The sequence below is a fragment of the Ranitomeya imitator genome, chromosome 1 (genome assembly GCF_032444005.1).
Source record: "Ranitomeya imitator isolate aRanImi1 chromosome 1, aRanImi1.pri, whole genome shotgun sequence".
Lineage (NCBI taxonomy): Eukaryota > Metazoa > Chordata > Amphibia > Anura > Dendrobatidae > Ranitomeya > Ranitomeya imitator.
Genome location: NC_091282.1, coordinates 1,247,574,155 through 1,247,593,637, shown reverse-complemented (window position 1 = coordinate 1,247,593,637; position 19,483 = coordinate 1,247,574,155). Strand labels below are relative to the sequence as shown.

The 19,483-nt window shown below is 44.7% G+C and overlaps 1 protein-coding gene across 1 annotated transcript in view; it reads right to left on the bottom strand.

The window, feature by feature from the left end:
- LOC138657402 (vomeronasal type-2 receptor 26-like) overlaps positions 1-19,483 on the bottom strand; it is a 145,188-nt gene that overhangs the window by 66,431 nt on the left and 59,274 nt on the right. The window contains exons 4-5 of the mRNA XM_069745168.1: positions 9,537-10,343; positions 168-283 (exon numbers count right to left, since the gene is read on the bottom strand). Coding sequence (XP_069601269.1) covers positions 168-283; positions 9,537-10,343 — 923 coding nt within the window. The remainder of the gene's footprint in view (positions 1-167; positions 284-9,536; positions 10,344-19,483) is intronic.

The window sequence follows — 19,483 nt, the reverse complement described above, 5'->3', positions numbered from 1 at the left end:
TGGCAACTTCCCTCACATTGGTGGTACGGGGAACGGTTTCCCGCCTTCTGTCTGTGGCCAACACACTGTTTCTTCCTGCCTGTTGGGGTGCTACACCTCCCTCCTGTGTGCTGATGTCCTCGCTCTGCATGTCCTACTGCCAGGTTGGGTCAGTTACTATAACATACACCAACTCATCTTCCACTTCCACACCCTGGTCCTGCTCATGGCTTTCTAGCAATTGTGTCTCATCATCGTCCATCTCTTGTGACGCGTTCCCATCATCACCTTCGTGTGACCGTGGCTGCTCAAATATTTGGGCATCGCTACATGCGATCTTATCTTGCCCTGCTTCAAGTGGACCGTGCAAGAGACTCAAATCGCTATATGGAAAAGTGAACAGCTCTTCGGAGTGTCCAAGTGAAGGATCAGTTGTCTCTAAAACCTGCAGCACCTATTCTGTTATTGAGTAGTAGTATATAGCACAGCCCACATAGTAGTATACAGCACAGCCCATACAGTAGTATACAGCACAGCCCACACAGTAGTATGTAGCACAGCCCACATAGTAGTATACAGCACAGCCCGCATCTCTCCTCCCCCCAAGAATGGCCTCACAGTCCAGTAAGAAAAAAACAAAACACTCCAGTCTTCACCTTTCATCGTGTCCGCGTTGCTCCCTGCTCCTGTCTCGGCGGCCTGTACGCGCACCCGCAATGTCAGAGGCAGAGCGGCGAATGATGGGAGAGGGAGCGACATCATTACATTCAACTATACCAGCATCATTGACTCCGGTGTAGTTGAGTGCGGTGGCGCTAGTTGGGGGGGGGGTGAGTCGGCACGCTGCTGCCCACTACTGGCACCGGCCCGTCTGGCATTTGCCAGAACTGCCCGATGGCCAGTCTGGCCTTGATTATATATATATATATATATTCTATGTGTATATATCTGTTCTATCTATTCTACTCTAACCTGTCACGCTGTGATTTTACTTAGTGCCACATATAAATTATCATCCTTTATTCTATCTTTTACCAAATGTTGCCCATTTTTTATGATTTAAAAAAGAATGCTTGTGTTACCAATCCGAATGTACCATATTTGTGCCGAATTTATGTTTGGCGATCGTTTTCCGAACATATTCGCTCATCTCTATTAATGAGAGCAAATATATTGTGTTCTCCATAAGGTGCAAACCATTAATCAGGCCTATTTCATGAGTTTTATTTTTTTTTTTTTATTCTGTGGAAGCATGGTTGAAAAGCAATGTCTGACTTTCATTTGTTCATATTCATAGATCTTTTATTTATTATTACTTTTGTCAGATTCAAGTTATTTCTGTGACCATTGTGGGTTTTTCTGTCAGTAAACGAAGGGTACCAATAATTTTGACCACGTGTGTATTTAAATAATTAAAAAAACAGCATGAGGACTCCTTTATTCTTGATAAACTAGCCTTGCTGAAGCTGACAGCTGAGTGTTGCAGCCCCCCGTTGTGAGTTTTGCCTGGCTGGTTAGCAAAAATACAGGGAAATCAACGCCATTTTTTTTTATTATTTATTTACAGTGCAGGAGCTGCTGATGAATACTCCCATCCGCCACTCCTGCTCTCACTGCTATTAGCGGCAGCAGGTGTCGGATGATGGCATCAGTAGTCCCATCAGCTGACACCAGTGACCGGAGGTCAACTTTATAACTTTTATCACAGCTGAGCGCTCATGCTGTCTTTTGACAATGTGGGAACCGCGGCTCTCTGACCGGTGGGGATGATTTTACCACTAATCAGAAGCGGTGTTTGCCGCGCTGCCATGCACATGACAGTGCAACAAACACCTGGTGTTTGGGCAGCCAAACCCGAACAGTAACACAAACTTCCCGCAGAAGTCCATGTTTGGTGTCCATGCCCGAACAGTAGCTGTTCGGTATGGAAGCCGAACTTTACAGTTCGGGTACACCCATCTCTAGCGATGGGCGAGCAACTGTCGGATGAAGAGGATAATCATTCCCTATCTGTTGTTCATGGTTGGCGGGAGGGGATGGAGGAAACGAGGCTCATTGTTACCCAGCCACCAACACAGCGTGGGCTTGGGCCTCATGGTAGAGCCCGATATATGAGTAACTTCTTGCTGCAACATGATCCCCATATAGTTATGATTAGGAATAATGCTGACTATTGGGTTGCCACTTTATTAGATCCATGGTGTAAAACCAAATTTTGCCAGATGATTCCCACCCAAGAAAGGGGGCAGCAGCCAGGGTCATCCATCTGGCTAATAGTTACTCGGATGCGTCCGCTCTTCGCCAGTCATTACACTGGCTACCCATTCATTACACGATACAATTCAAAGTTCTTGCTCTCACCAACAAAGCTCTCCACAGTGCGGCACCCCCATACATCTCCTCCCTCATTTCTGCCTATCGGCCTAACCGACCACTGCGCTCTACAAATAACTTTTGACTAACCTCTGCACTAATCCGTACCTTCCACTCCCGACTCCAAGACTTCTCCCGTGCTGTGCTAATCCTCTGGAATGCTCTACCCCAAGATATTAGGACCATCCACAATTTGCTTAGTTTTAGGCGCTCGCTCAAAACACATTTGTTCAGAGTGGCCTATCACATTTAGTAATCAAAGTCATTTTATGTTTGTGTGTGTGTAGCCCATTCACTATCTCCATCTATCCCCCACACCCTGAAGATGGCTGGACCATCATTGTAAATACATCATTGTAAATACACACCTGTACTTTGCATCTCCCACACCTCATTGTAGATTGTAAGCTCTCACGAGCAGGTGCGGCTAATTTTGCTTTAATTATTGTATTGTTAACGTTGTTACTTATGACTGTTGTGTTTGAAACTGTAAAGCGCTGCGGAATATGTTGGCGCTATATAGATAAAGATTATTATTATTATTATTATTATTATTATTATTATTATGCTGGAGTATCGAAACACGCTTTTATACAACCTTAATAGAGCTTTTCCCCAAGACAGCAGTGAAGTACACAGTTTGTATCACAGCTGCAGACTTCCAACCTCCGGCTCCTGCAGCAGCAGTGGTGGAAGTGGAAAAAGCAATTTCTGTGAGTTCTTTTACACTTTTTTTAGACCAACTCATTCACCAGCACAACAGAGTCCAAGTCTTACACGTGGAGAACGAAAAGAGAGGATGGTGCAGGAGTATCTGGTGTCTTGAAGGATAAGCGCATCCCGCTGTCCCCTGAAAGTGTAGGCCACCTAACTTTCATTAAGATGAACAAGTCATGGCTCTCCAAGGACTGTTGCACTCCAATCGCTGACTGTACAGACTAGGTGATATTGCATTTTTTAGTGTGATGCACTAATGTCACGTAACTGCACTCTGTGATATCTTTAGTGTGGATTCATTGGCTGCTGCTGCTGCTGATGATAACACAAATTTGTGGAAATTGGAAAAAGACAGACAGATGCCACAGACAGGACTGGCACAGTGGAAGACATGTCGGTCCGAATTATACTATTTCTATTCTCTGGACAGTTATTCCACTTCGGTGGTGTCAGACCCTCATTTTTTTAAATGTGAACACTGCTGGTTGGGTGTCCATCTGCTGGATTGGGTGTAGTGGAAGAACTGTTGGCCCCAACTATACTATTTCTACTGTGGTGAAATTGATGCCACTTATGTGGTGTAAGGCCCTCATTTTTTTTAAATGTCAACACTCCTTGTAGGTGTCCATCTGCTGGATAGGGTGTTGTGAAAAATCTGTGTAGTGCACTCGTGTCCACATTATGCAGTGATGGGGCAGTGACCCAAAAAAGTTCAAAGTAAGACGTAGTTTTAATGTCCAAAAACACTTGCTAAAAACTCAGCGAATTCAGCGAATAATCGAAGAATTAATAGGCGAATATTGTAAATTCGGTGAACGTAATCCGAACCGAAAATTGAAATATTCGTTCATCTCTACTAATGAGCATCCAAGCATTTTAGTGATCACTCTTCTCTAGTCATAAATAGAGTTGAGCGACTTTTACTTTTTTAGGATCGAGTCGGGTTTTGCGAAACCCGACTTTGTCAAAAGTCGGGTCAGGTGAAATCGGCCGATTATTGTGAAAAGTCGGGGATCGAACGAAACACGAAACCCAATGCAAGTCAATGGGGAATCAAAGTCGACAGTGAGTGGAGGACAGGTGTCTACAGTGCCCATTTTTATGCCAAAAGCATGAATTCTTATTTCTTAAGCTTGTCAATCTTAATTTACTTTATAATAATAGCTAGGCATTGAAAACAGGGGGTCATTTGGCCAAAGTAGTGGGGGGTAAGACTGGCTCAAGATTTTAATGGACCCAGGAAATGCGGACTACTTCACGGCGGTGGAGCAGGGAGAGGTAAGTATTTCAACTTTTCAAGTGCTGTGATCCCGAGCAAGCAGAGGGGGCCACTCGTTCGTATTGACACTGGCATAGGGCCCCTCAAAGTACGGCGGTGTGTTTGTCGGCAGGGGCGCCTCCCACCGGCAGAGAAACTTTTGTGTACTATGAGGGGCCCTGTGCCAGTGACTTCGCCAACGAGTATTCCCCCCCCCACCCGATGAAGGAACCTGCACTTTCATCTGCACCTTCCTCTTTGTCCCCGTGTAAGGTAGTATGGTATGCGGGAAGGTCACATTCTGGCTGTGTAGCGTGCAACGGGAGAATGAGTATGCACCCCCCCCCCACCTGATGAAGGAACCTGCACTTTCATCTGCACCTTCCTCTTTGCCCCCGTGAAAGGTGGTATAGTATGCGGGAAGGGGAACCTGACTTTCAGCAGGGTCAGATTCTGGCTGTGTGGAGTGCAAGGGGAATTTAGTGGTCTTGATCAATGTACCAACAGACTCATGTAGCAGTGGCTGGCCAATGGGCAGGATGAGGAGGAAACACAGATATAGTCCCAAAGAATAAAGTAGGCTAAATGCAGTTAAAAATTGGTAACAGGACTAAACAGGCGGCATAGCTTTTGTTCAGTGGCAAAAAACTGTAATGAGTGGCAGACACAGTTAGTAGGCCCAAGTAATAAAGTGGGCCAAATGAAGTTCAAAATTGGTAACAGGAGTAAACAGGCGGCACAGCTTTGATCAGTGGAGGAGAACAACAAGCAGCGGCAGACACCGTTAGTACGCCCAACCAAAGCAGTAGCCCAAATGCAGTGTAATATCTGATGTAGCCCAAAAGCCAGAAGATTGAAGCTCAGCTTTGTAAAGTGGAGAACACCAAGCAGCCGCAGACACCATTAGCACGCCCAACCAAACCAGTAGCCCAAATTCAGTGTATTATGTGATGTAGGCTGAAAGCCTGTAAAGATTGAAGCTCAGCTTTGGAAAGTGGAGAACACCAAGCAGCCGCAGACACCGTTAGTATGCCCAACCAAACCAGTAGCCCAAATTCAGTGTATTATGTGATGTAGGCTGAAAGCCTGTAAAGATTGAAGCTCAGCTTTGTAAAGTGGAGAACACCAAGCAGCCGCAGACACCATTAGTACGCCCAACCAAACCAGTAGCCCAAATTCAGTGTAATATGTGATGTAGGCCGAAAGCCTGAGGATTGAAGCTCAGCTTTGTAAATTGGAGGAGAACACCAAGCAGCCGCAGACACCATTAGTACGCCCAACCAAACCAGTAGCCCAAATTCAGTGTAATATGTGATGTAGGCCGAAAGCCTGAAGATTGAAGCTCAGCTTTGTAAAGTGGAGGAGAACACCAAGCAGCCGCAGACACCATTAGTACGCCCAACCAAACCAGTAGCCCAAATTCAGTGTAATATGTGATGTAGGCCGAAAGCCTGAAGATTGAAGCTCAGCTTTGTAAAGTGGAGAACACCAAGCAGCCGCAGACACCATTAGCACGCCCAACCAAACCAGTAGCCCAAATTCAGTGTAATATATGATGTAGGCCGAAAGCCAGAAGATTGAAACTCAGCTTTGTAAAGTGGAGGAGAACACCAAGCAGCCGCAGACATCGCTAGTAGGCCCAACCAAACAAGTAGGCCAAATGCTGTTTAATATTTGATGTAGGCTGAAAGCCTGAAAATTTAAGATCACCTTTATTCTGTGGAGAACACCAAGCTGCGGCTCACACCATTTGTAGGCCCAACCAAAGAAGTAGGCCAAATGCAGTTAAATATCTGACACCGGATGAAAATTGAGGCTCAGCTTTGTTCAGTGGAGGACAACAGTAATGGGAGGCAGACACACTTAGTAGGCCTTAATAAGTAAGTAGGCAAAATGCAGTTCAAAATAGGTAAGTGGAGTACACAGGCGGCATAGCTTTGTAAAGCGGAGGACAGTTGTAATGTGTGGCATGGACAGACAGGCAGACAGAGGCCTAAAATAAAAAACGTAGGCTAATGTCAGTTCAAAATTTGTTTTAGTAGTACACAGGCAGCATAGCTTTGTAAAGCGGAGTACAGTTGTAATGTGTGGCATGGATGGACGGACAGACAGGCAGACAGAGGCTTAAAATAAAAAAGGTGGCAAAATGCGGTTCAAAACTGCTGCCAGGACTAACCCGACGGCCTAGCTTGTTTCAGGGGGGGAGAGTTGTAATGTGTGGCACAGACAGACAGACAGAGGCTAAACTACTGACCGATTGCCTGAGTGCATGGACAACGCGTTCTTTGACATGTTGGTGGAGTGCTGGGATGGCTTTTCTCGCAAAGAAGTGTCGACTGGGTAGGTCATAGCGTAGTACTATGTAGGCCATCAGGGATTTGAAAGCTTCGCTTTCAACCAAACGGTAGGGCATCATCTCTAACGAGATTAGTCGAGCAATGTAGCCGTTCAAACCCTGTGTTTGCAGATGAGAGGAAGAGTACTTTCTTTTCCTATCGAGAGTCTCTTTTAGGCTGAGCTGAACTGGAGAGCTGCATATGGTGGAACTAGCGGGGGTGGTGGTGGACATGGCAGATTGAGAGAGGCTTGGCGATGGTATTCTTGATGTGGGCCTACCTACAGTGTTTCCAACCAAGAACCTTGAGATTCCCTGACTGCTTTGGCTTTGCAACAATACCTTCGCATTTGCTACTGGTGGTGTCAGACTTATAACCGGTGGGCTTCCAGTTAGGGAACCATTATTGCGTTGCTGACTAGCTTCAATATGAGCAGGTGCACCAACGGTACGGGACGCTTGGTAGTTAGTCCATGCTTCCAAGTGCCTGCTGTTTAGATGTCTATGCATGCGCATTGTATTTAAATTTAGAACATTCTTCCCTCTGCTAAAGGTCTTGGAGCATTTCTTACATATAACTTTGGACTGATCATTTGGATCTTGGTTAAAAAATTGCCACACTGCACTTGTCCTACTATGGAATACCTTTTTAGGCTTTGCACACAGTGCTACTGCCACCGGATTGTAACGCTGTTCTACACCTGTTGTGGGTTTTGACACACATTTGGGCCTGATGCGGGCCTGCCAGATGACAACTTTTGCAATGGAGATGGCTGCTGCAGATCATCCTCCTCTGCTTCTGAGCTACAGGCTGCAACACGCTCTTCCCCCAATGGCAGCCAATCAGGGTCAACAACTGGGTCATCTATCACCTCCTCTTCAATGTCATGTGCACCGACCTCTGTGTCACCATGTAAGGTACTATAGGTTTCAGACTGGGCACCATAGTCTCATCAGGGTCAGATTCTGGCTCAGTACACTGCGAGGGCAAAGTAGTGATCTGAGTCAATGGAACAGCATAATAATCAAGCTGTGGCTGTGCATCTGTGCACTCCATGTCCGATTCTTCCTGTAATGGGCTTTTAACAATTTCCCTCTCTAACCCAGGCACGGTATGTGTAAAGAGCTCCATGGAGTAAAGTGTAGTGTTGCCTGCCGCATCCTTCACTTTTGTTTTGGGTGAAGGACACAAGGAAGCAACTTTTTCTGGACATGGAGCATCCACTGACGGCTCGCTGGTTTTAGATTTTGAAGCTTCTGAAGAGGAGGTGAAAGAGCTGGAGGCTGAGTCAGCAAGGAAAGCCAAAACTTGTTCCTGCTGCTCCGGCTTTAAAAGCTGTTTTCCTACTCCCAGATAAGGGAGCCTTCGAGGCCTTGTGTAGCCAGACGATGACGCTGCCTCTACACCTCGAGCCTTTGGTGCTATCTTGCTTTTCTCAGTACCACCAGATGCTCCACTACCACCCCCACCATCATTACCAATTGGCAATGACCGCCCATGGCCTCTTCCACCAGACTTCCTCATTTTTGCTGAAATGTTACCAAAATAACAACCATTATATGCTACTGTTAAACAAGGTAGAAGGTGTATATTAACTATAGGAGAATTTATATCTCCCTTTTTTGGCGGGAAGATAGGAGGAAAAAACAGGCCCTGTGTATTACACAACACAATGTACAAGGCAGAACGTGGCTAGCAGATAAACGCCAAATAGAACTCACGTAGATCCACTTAGTGCCTATTTAAAGCACCCTTTTTTAATTTTTTTACGTGGGAGACTGCAGGTAACAACAGGCCCTCTGTGTTAAACTACACACACTGTACAAAGCAGAATGTGGGTGGCAGATATACGCCAAATAGAACTCACGTTAATCCACTTTGTGGCAATTTAAAGCAGCCTTTTTTTTGTGGGAGACTGCAGGTAACAACAGGCCCAGGATATGACAACACACAATGTACAAGGCAGAACGTGGCTGCCAGATAAATAAAAGAATACAAGGGCTGTAGTAGAATTTCAATCTCCCTACAATGATCAAAGGACAAGTATGGCAGCAATAAAAAGGACTGCTGCACACAAAAGACTGTGGACAAAGAAACAAGAGAACTGTGCAGAAAGAAGCAACAGGATTTTTGCTTTATAAAAAGCAGTTGGTTTGCACAGCGGCGTACACACAGCAATGCAGCTATCAGGGAGCCTTATAAGGCTACAGAGCTGATGCACCCAAAAAAAAACACTGTCCCTGCAAAGAAATGGTGGTGTTGGACAGTGGAAATCGCTACAGCACAAGCGGTTTGGGGGTTAATATTTCCTGCCTAATGCTATCCCTGCTTCTGACGAAGCTGCAGCAACCTCCCCCTATGCTCAGATCGTCAGAAGTAAGATGGCGTTCGGCATGCATGCCCCTTTATAGCCCCTGTGACACCGCAGAAAGCAAGCCAATCACTGCCATGCACTTCTCTAAGATGGTGGGGACCGAGACCTAAGTCATCACGCTTCATAATTGGCTGACAAATGGCGCTTAAAGCGTCATACGAAACGCGACTTTGGCGCGCAGATCGCCGACCTCATGGCCGATCCCACATTGGGATCGGGTTGGGTTTCACGAAACCCGACTTTGCCAAAAGTCGGCGATTTATGAAAATGTCCTATCCGTTTCGCTCAACCATAGTCATAAACTTTGACTGTGGATTGCCTTCATACAAATAACATTTTTCTACATTATATCTTCTCGAGCGCCAAGTTCCTATATGTCAGTTCAGTGAGGTTTGAGACTCTACTTTAGCGCATACTATTAACAGGAGTGCTATATTCTGCTTTATAGCTCATTCTTATCTTACACTGAACCATATGCTTTTCATAAGTCATATCTTACCTTTTGCAGCAGTCTCTGATTTTGTTTATACTTTATATTTTTTGCTATCTGTGATTGCATCTCATGTAGAGCATGTGCCATGGCGTAGACAGATTTATACACAAGATAAGTGACCCTAAATCTCTCAAGATAATATAGATTGTTCCCAAGTTCACCTAACTTAATTGTTCTGTTGCATTCGTGAAGAGGTAAATGAATAAGATATTTTCTCTTTTGACCAGAAGTGAAACATTGAAAAGCAAATGCAATGATAGTCTCCAATAAAATGTCATCTGGACGATTTCTTGGGCTAATTTCTTGTAGGAAATTTCTCAAGTCTTGCATCTTTTTAGCAGGTGGAGAAAATACCAGACTTCCATGAAATGGTGACCTTGTTTTTGTAGGTTGTACGATGTTAGCAATCCAACCTGCTGGTATAATGAAGGTCTTCTCACGGGCTTTGAGTTCTTCTTCAATAAAGAATACAATGAAGACAGAAAATGTTCCACAAATGACAATGACTTGTGAAGAAGATTTGTTAATGATTTTTAAGTTTTCATAGTAATTTGAGAATATTTGTGCGGAATCACGAATTTTAACAATGTATTCAACGCAGATTTCATAATTAGCAGCCTTTATCTTTAATTCCTGGCTCTGCTTCTCTCCGAAATCATCATCAGATGTAATAACACCGATCCACGTCCAGTTATAATGTCTGAGTAATTGTATAATGGCCAGACACTGGGTTGAGTAATTGGGAAGTGCTTGGAAGAACAATGGGAAGAGGTTTGAATTGCTCAGAATAGGATCCATTGTACCATAACTGATCTGAATAATGCAGTAAGAACATAGGAACATACTAATTATTACTAAACACAACATATTTTACTCCATAGCCTATTCCATACAGTTCTATAGATGGTGAACAGAGCTGAGGTTGAGAATGTGTACCTTCACTCAATTCAAGAAGGGGCTCTGCACAGCCTGGTTCCCAATTTCCAGAATCCAACATTTCGGAGGTCTTAGGTATCAGACCACCAGCACTCATTAAATTTTTCTCATTTTCATGGATGGATAGTGTAATCTACTGCTTGTATAAACCAGCACCCTTGCAATTTAATGTTTATTACAATTTTACAGCTGTTCTTGATACATCAACCCCTTAACCCCCAAGGGTGGTTTGCACGTTAATGACCGGGCCAATTTTTACAATTCTGACCACTGTCCCTTTATGAGGTTATAACTCTGGAACGCTTCAACAGATCCTGATGATTCTGACAATGTTTTCTCATGACATATTGTACTTCATGGTAGTGGTAACATTTCTTTGATATTACCTGTGTTTATTTGTAAAAAAAAGGAAATTTGGCGAAAATTTTGAAATTTCGCAATTTTCCAACTTTGAATTTTTATGCCCTTAAATCACAGAGATATGTCACACAAAATACTTAAAAAGTAACATTTCCCACATGTCTATTTTACATCAGCACAACTTTGGAACCAACATTTTATTTGTTAGGGAGTTATAAGGGTTAAAAGTTGACCAGCAATTTCTCATTTTTACAACACCATTTTTTTTGGGGGGACCACAAGTCATTTGAAGTCATTTTGAGGGGTCTATATGATAGAAAATAACCAAGTGTGACACCATTCTAAAAACTGCACCCCTCAAGGTGCTCATAACCACATTCCAGAAGTTTATTAACCCTTCAGGTGTTTCACAGGAATTTTTGGAATGTTTAAAAAAAACGAACATTTAAATTTTTTCACAAAAAATTTACTAAGCTCCAATTTGGTTTCTTTTACCAAGGGTAACAGGAGAAAAAGGAACCCAAAAGTTGTTGTACAATTTGTTCTGAGTACGCCTGAATACCCCTTATGTGGGGGTAAACTGTTATGACCTGGTGGTAAGGACAATAATGGACCTGGTGGTTAAGAGCACACGGAATGACCTGATAGTTACAAATAATATAGGACGAGCTCTGAGACGTGGGAACTCTGCTGACCGCAATCCCTAATCCTATCACACACACTAGAAATAGCCGTGGATTGCTCCTAACGCTCCCTATGCAACTCGACACAGCCTAAGGAACTAGCTAGCCCTGAGGATAGAAAAATAAAGCCTACCTTGCCTCAGAGAAATTCCCCAAAGGAAAAGGCAGCCCCCCACATATAATGACTGTGAGTAAAGATGAAAATACAAACACAGAGATGAAATAGATTTAGCAAAGTGAGGCCCGACTTACTGAACAGACTGAGGATAGGAAAGGTAACTTTGCGGTCAGCACAAAAAACTACAAAAAGACCACGCAGAGGGCGCAAAAGACCCTCCGCACCGACTCACGGTGCGGAGGCACTCCCTCTGCGTCCCAGAGCTTCCAGCAAGCAAGACAAAAATCAAAATAGCAAGCTGGACAGAAAAATAGCAAACTAAAGAAAAACAAGCAGGAACTGAACTGAAACAGGGATTCAAGCTTGAGGAGGCTAATTTGCATATTCCAGGTGCCTTCTGGGAAAAGCGAAGTCTCCCTAAGCTAGAAGATCGTTGGGTACAGCCGGGACCAGCTGCTTGGAAAGCATCGCCAAACCAGGGATTCAAGCTTGAGGAGGCTAATTTGCATATTCCAGGTGCCTTCTGGGAAAAGCGAAGTCTCCCTAAGCTAGAAGATCGTTGGGTACAGCCGGGACCAGCTGCTTGGAAAGCATCGCCAAACCAGGGATTCAAGCTTGAGGAGGCAAATTTGCATATTCCAGGTGCCTTCTGGGAAAAGCGAAGTCTCCCTAAGCTAGAAGATCGTTGGGTACAGCCGGGACCAGCTGCTTGGAAAGCATCGCCAAACCAGGGATTCAAGCTTGAGGAGGTTAATTTGCATATTCCAGGTGCCTGCTGGGAAAAGCGAAGTCTCCCTAAGCTAGAAGATCGTTGGGTACAGCCGGGACCAGCTGCTTGGAAAGCATCGCCAAACCAGGGATTCAAGCTTGAGGATGCTAATTTGCATATTCCAGGTGCCTTCTGGGAAAAGCGAAGTCTCCCTAAGCTAGAAGATCGTTGGGTACAGCCGGGACCAGCTGCTTGGAAAGCATCGCCAAACCAGGGATTCAAGCTTGAGGAGGCTAATTTGCATATTCCAGGTGCCTTCTGGGAAAAGCGAAGTCTCCCTAAGCTAGAAGATCGTTGGGTACAGCCGGGACCAGCTGCTTGGAAAGCATCGCCAAACCAGGGATTCAAGCTTGAGGAGGCAAATTTGCATATTCCAGGTGCCTTCTGGGAAAAGCGAAGTTTTTGCCTGAAAACGAATTTTTGCCTGTAGGACATTATTGCAAGAGAGCTTGGCTGAGTAGATTACACAAGAAGGAAAACACACAGCAAGTCAGCAGGATCTAGGAGCAACATGGCAGATGTGACAACCTACATGGTGAGCTGCAGCATGTGCTACATGTTCACAGATCGACCAGAAGAAGAATCCAATTTCACCTGTCAGAAGTGTAGACTAGTGGCCCTTTTAGAAGAAAAGGTGCGGGGTCTGGAAGAAAGAATAGCAACTTTGAAACTCATCAAAGAGAATGAAGACTTTCTAGACAGAACAGAAGCATCTCTGCTGGTCACAGAAGGTGCAAAAAGTGTCAGAGAACCTCCAAAAGCAGATGAGTGGAAGCATGTGACCAAAAGAAGCAAGAAGACCATGGACAAATCACCAACCACACAACTGAAGAACCGATATCAAATCTTTGTAGAGGATGAAGATGGCACACCTAAGAATGAAGCAATACCAGCAAGCAAAAAAGAAAAGGGCACACAGCAACAAGTGACAGCAAAAAGTACAGCCAAGAAGCAACGAAGAGTGGTGGTGGTGGGAGACTCACTACTGAGAGGCACAGAAGCAGCCATCTGCAGACCGGACATAACTGCAAGAGAAGTATGCTGCCTTCCAGGTGCGATGATCAAGGATGTGACCGATAGGATACCAAAGCTCTTCAGCTCCAAGGACGTCCACCCATTTCTTCTGATACATGTTGGCACCAATGACACGGCAAGGAAGGACCTACCGACAATCTGCAAGGACTTTGAAGAGTTGGGGAAGAAAGTAAAGGAACTGGATGCACAGGTAGTTTTTTCTTCTATCCTTCCAGTAGACGGGCATGGCACCAGGAGATGGAACAGGATCCTTGATGCAAACAACTGGCTAAGACGATGGTGCAGACAACAAGGATTTGGATTCCTGGACCACGGTGTGAATTACTGGTATGATGGACTCCTCGCCAGAGACGGACTACACCTCAACAAACCTGGGAAACACACATTCGCCAGAAGACTCGCTACACTCATCAGGAGGGCGTTAAACTAGAAGAAGAGGGGACGGGAAGAAAAACATTAGACTCGAACAAAGACGACCCAGGAAAACATACTCAGAAGGGAGGTAAGAACATTTCTAAAACAATCCACAGTGAGGAGATTGGAACAAAACAAAATCCTCTAAACTGCATGCTCGCAAACGCCAGAAGCCTGACAAACAAGATGGAAGAACTAGAAGCAGAAATATCTACAGGTAACTTTGACATAGTGGGAATAACCGAGACATGGTTAGATGAAAGCTATGACTGGGCAGTTAACTTACAGGGTTACAGTCTGTTTAGAAAGGATCGTAAAAATCGGAGAGGAGGAGGGGTTTGTCTCTATGTAAAGTCTTGTCTAAAGTCCACTTTAAGGGAGGATATTAGCGAAGGGAATGAGGATGTCGAGTCCATATGGGTTGAAATTCATGGAGGGAAAAATGGTAACAAAATTCTCATTGGGGTCTGTTACAAACCCCCAAATATAACAGAAAGCATGGAAAGTCTACTTCTAAAGCAGATAGATGAAGCTGCAACCCATAATGAGGTCCTGGTTATGGGGGACTTTAACTACCCGGATATTAACTGGGAAACAGAAACCTGTGAAACCCATAAAGGCAACAGGTTTCTGCTAATAACCAAGAAAAATTATCTTTCACAATTGGTGCAGAATCCAACCAGAGGAGCAGCACTTTTAGACCTAATACTATCTAATAGACCTGACAGAATAACAAATCTGCAGGTGGTTGGGCATTTAGGAAATAGCGACCACAATATTGTGCAGTTTCACCTGTCTTTCACTAGGGGGACTTGTCAGGGAGTCACAAAAACATTGAACTTTAGGAAGGCAAAGTTTGAACAGCTTAGAGATGCCCTTAATCTGGTAGACTGGGACAATATCCTCAGAAATGAGAATACAGATAATAAATGGGAAATGTTTAAGAACATCCTAAATAGGCAGTGTAAGCGGTTTATACCTTGTGGGAATAAAAGGACTAGAAATAGGAAAAACCCAATGTGGCTAAACAAAGAAGTAAGACAGGCAATTAACAGTAAAAAGAAAGCATTTGCACTACTAAAGCAGGATGGCACCATTGAAGCTCTAAAAAACTATAGGGAGAAAAATACTTTATCTAAAAAACTAATTAAAGCTGCCAAAAAGGAAACAGAGAAGCACATTGCTAAGGAGAGTAAAACTAATCCCAAACTGTTCTTCAACTATATCAATAGTAAAAGAATAAAAACTGAAAATGTAGGCCCCTTAAAAAATAGTGAGGAAAGAATGGTTGTAGATGACGAGGAAAAAGCTAACATATTAAACACCTTCTTCTCCACGGTATTCACGGTGGAAAATGAAATGCTAGGTGAAATCCCAAGAAACAATGAAAACCCTATATTAAGGGTCACCAATCTAACCCAAGAAGAGGTGCGAAACCGGCTAAATAAGATTAAAATAGATAAATCTCCGGGTCCGGATGGCATACACCCACGAGTACTAAGAGAACTAAGTAATGTAATAGATAAACCATTATTTCTTATTTTTAGTGACTCTATAGCGACAGGGTCTGTTCCGCAGGACTGGCGCATAGCAAATGTGGTGCCAATATTCAAAAAGGGCTCTAAAAGTGAACCTGGAAATTATAGGCCAGTAAGTCTAACCTCTATTGTTGGTAAAATATTTGAAGGGTTTCTGAGGGATGTTATTCTGGATTATCTCAATGAGAATAACTGTTTAACTCCATATCAGCATGGGTTTATGAGAAATCGCTCCTGTCAAACCAATCTAATCAGTTTTTATGAAGAGGTAAGCTATAGACTGGACCACGGTGAGTCATTGGACGTGGTATATCTCGATTTTTCCAAAGCGTTTGATACCGTGCCGCACAAGAGGTTGGTATACAAAATGAGAATGCTTGGTCTGGGGGAAAATGTGTGTAAATGGGTTAGTAACTGGCTTAGTGATAGAAAGCAGAGGGTGGTTATAAATGGTATAGTCTCTAACTGGGTCGCTGTGACCAGTGGGGTACCGCAGGGGTCAGTATTGGGACCTGTTCTCTTCAACATATTCATTAATGATCTGGTAGAAGGTTTACACAGTAAAATATCGATATTTGCAGATGATACAAAACTATGTAAAGCAGTTAATACAAGAGAAGATAGTATTCTGCTACAGATGGATCTGGATAAGTTGGAAACTTGGGCTGAAAGGTGGCAGATGAGGTTTAACAATGATAAATGTAAGGTTATACACATGGGAAGAGGGAATCAATATCACCATTACACACTGAACGGGAAACCACTGGGTAAATCTGACAGGGAGAAGGACTTGGGGATCCTAGTTAATGATAAACTTACCTGGAGCAGCCAGTGCCAGGCAGCAGCTGCCAAGGCAAACAGGATCATGGGGTGCATTAAAAGAGGTCTGGATACACATGATGAGAGCATTATACTGCCTCTGTACAAATCCCTAGTTAGACCGCACATGGAGTACTCTGTCCAGTTTTGGGCACCGGTGCTCAGGAAGGATATAATGGAACTAGAGAGAGTACAAAGGAGGGCAACAAAATTAATAAAGGGGATGGGAGAACTACAATACCCAGATAGATTAGCGAAATTAGGATTATTTAGTCTAGAAAAAAGACGACTGAGGGGCGATCTAATAACCATGTATAAGTATATAAGGGGACAATACAAATATCTCGCTGAGGATCTGTTTATACCAAGGAAGGTGACGGGCACAAGGGGGCATTCTTTGCGTCTGGAGGAGAGAAGGTTTTTCCACCAACATAGAAGAGGATTCTTTACTGTTAGGGCAGTGAGAATCTGGAATTGCTTGCCTGAGGAGGTGGTGATGGCGAACTCAGTCGAGGGGTTCAAGAGAGGCCTGGATGTCTTCCTGGAGCAGAACAATATTGTATCATACAATTATTGGGTTCTGTAGAAGGACGTAGATCTGGGTATTTATTATGATGGAATATAGGCTGAACTGGATGGACAAATGTCTTTTTTCGGCCTTACTAACTATGTTACTATGTTACTATGTTACTATGTCTCCCTAAGCTAGAAGATCGTTGGGTACAGCCGGGACCAGCTGCTTGGAAAGCATCGCCAAACCAGGGATTCAAGCTTGAGGAGGCTAATTTGCATATTCCAGGTGCCTGCTGGGAAAAGCGAAGTCTCCCTAAGCTAGAAGATCGTTGGGTACAGCAGGGACCAGCTGCTTGGAAAGCATCGCCAAACCAGGGATTCAAGCTTGAGGATGCTAATTTGCATATTCCAGGTGCCTTCTGGGAAAAGCGAAGTCTCCCTAAGCTAGAAGATCGTTGGGTACAGCCGGGACCAGCTGCTTGGAAAGCATCGCCAAACCAGGGATTCAAGCTTGAGGAGGCTAATTTGCATATTCCAGGTGCCTTCTGGGAAAAGCGAAGTCTCCCTAAGCTAGAAGATCGTTGGGTACAGCCGGGACCAGCTGCTTGGAAAGCATCGCCAAACCAGGGATTCAAGCTTGAGGAGGCTAATTTGCATATTCCAGGTGCCTGCTGGGAAAAGCGAAGTCTCCCTAAGCTAGAAGATCGTTGGGTACAGCCGGGACCAGCTGCTTGGAAAGCATCGCCAAACCAGGGATTCAAGCTTGAGGAGGCTAATTTGCATATTCCAGGTGCCTTCTGGGAAAAGCGAAGTCTCCCTAAGCTAGAAGATCGTTGGGTACAGCCGGGACCAGCTGCTTGGAAAGCATTGCCAAACCAGGGATTCAAGCTTGAGGAGGCTAATTTGCATATTCCAGGTGCCTGCTGGGAAAAGCGAAGTCTCCCTAAGCTAGAAGATCGTTGGGTACAGCCGGGACCAGCTGCTTGGAAAGCATCGCCAAACCAGGGATTCAAGCTTGAGGAGGCTAATTTGCATATTCCAGGTGCCTTCTGGGAAAAGCGAAGTCTCCCTAAGCTAGAAGATCGTTGGGTACAGCCGGGACCAGCTGCTTGGAAAGCATCGCCAAACCAGGGATTCAAGCTTGAGGAGGCTAATTTGCATATTCCAGGTGCCTGCTGGGAAAAGCGAAGTCTCCCTAAGCTAGAAGATCGTTGTGTACAGCCGGGACCAGCTGCTTGGAAAGCATCGCCAAACCAGGGATTCAAGCTTGAGGATGCTAATTTGCATATTCCAGGTGCCTTCTGGGAAAAGCGAAGTCTCCCTAAGCTAGAAGATTGTTGGGTACAGCCAGGACCAGCTGCTTGGAAAGCATCGCCAAACCAGGGATTCAAGCTTGAGGAGGCTAATTTGCATATTCCAGGTGCCTTCTGGGAAAAGCGAAGTCTCCCTAAGCTAGAAGATCGTTGGGTACAGCCGGGACCAGCTGCTTGGAAAGCATCGCCAAACCAGGGATTCAAGCTTGAGGAGGCTAATTTGCATATTCCAGGTGCCTGCTGGGAAAAGCGAAGTCTCCCTAAGCTAGAAGATCGTTGGGTACAGCCGGGACCAGCTGCTTGGAAAGCATCGCCAAACCAGGGATTCAAGCTTGAGGAGGCTAATTTGCATATTCCAGGTGCCTTCTGGGAAAAGCGAAGTCTCCCTAAGCTAGAAGATCGTTGGGTACAGCCGGGACCAGCTGCTTGGAAAGCATCGCCAAACCAGGGATTCAAGCTTGAGGAGGCTAATTTGCATATTTCAGGTGCCTGCTGGGAAAAGCGAAGTCTCCCTAAGCTAGAAGATCGTTGGGTACAGCCGGGACCAGCTGCTTGGAAAGCATCGCCAAACCAGGGATTCAAGCTTGAGGAGGCTAATTTGCATATTCCAGGTGCCTTCTGGGAAAAGCGAAGTCTCCCTAAGCTAGAAGATCGTTGGGTACAGCCGGGACCAGCTGCTTGGAAAGCATCGCCAAACCAGGGATTCAAGCTTGAGGAGGCTAATTTGCATATTCCAGGTGCCTTCTGGGAAAAGCGAAGTCTCCCTAAGCTAGAAGATCGTTGGGTACAGCCGGGACCAGCTGCTTGGAAAGCATCGCCAAATTTTTGCCTGTAGGATATTATTGCAAGAGAGCTTGGCTGAGTAGATTACACAAGAAGGAAAACACACAGCAAGTCAGCAGGATCTAGGAGCAACATGGCAGATGTGACAACCTACATGGTGAGCTGCAGCATGTGCTACATGTTCACAGACCGACCAGAAGAAGAATCAAATTTCACCTGTCAGAAGTGTAGACTAGTGGCCCTTTTAGAAGAAAAGGTGCGGGGTCTGGAAGAAAGAATAGCAACTTTGAAACTCATCAAAGAGAATGAAGACTTTCTAGACAGAACAGAAGCATCTCTACTGGTCACAGAAGGTGAAAAAAGTGTCAGAGAACCTCCAAAAGCAGATGAGTGGAAGCATGTGACCAAAAGAAGCAAGAAGACCATGGAGAAATCACCAACCACACAACTGAAGAACCGATATCAAATCTTTGTAGAGGATGAAGATGGCACACCTAAGGATGAAGCAATACCAGCAAGCAAAAAAGAAAAGGGCACACAGCAACAAGTGACAGCAAAAAGTACAGCCAAGAAGCAACGAAGAGTGGTGGTGGTGGGAGACTCACTACTGAGAGGCACAGAAGCAGCCATCTGCAGACCGGACATAACTGCAAGAGAAGAATGCTGCCTTCC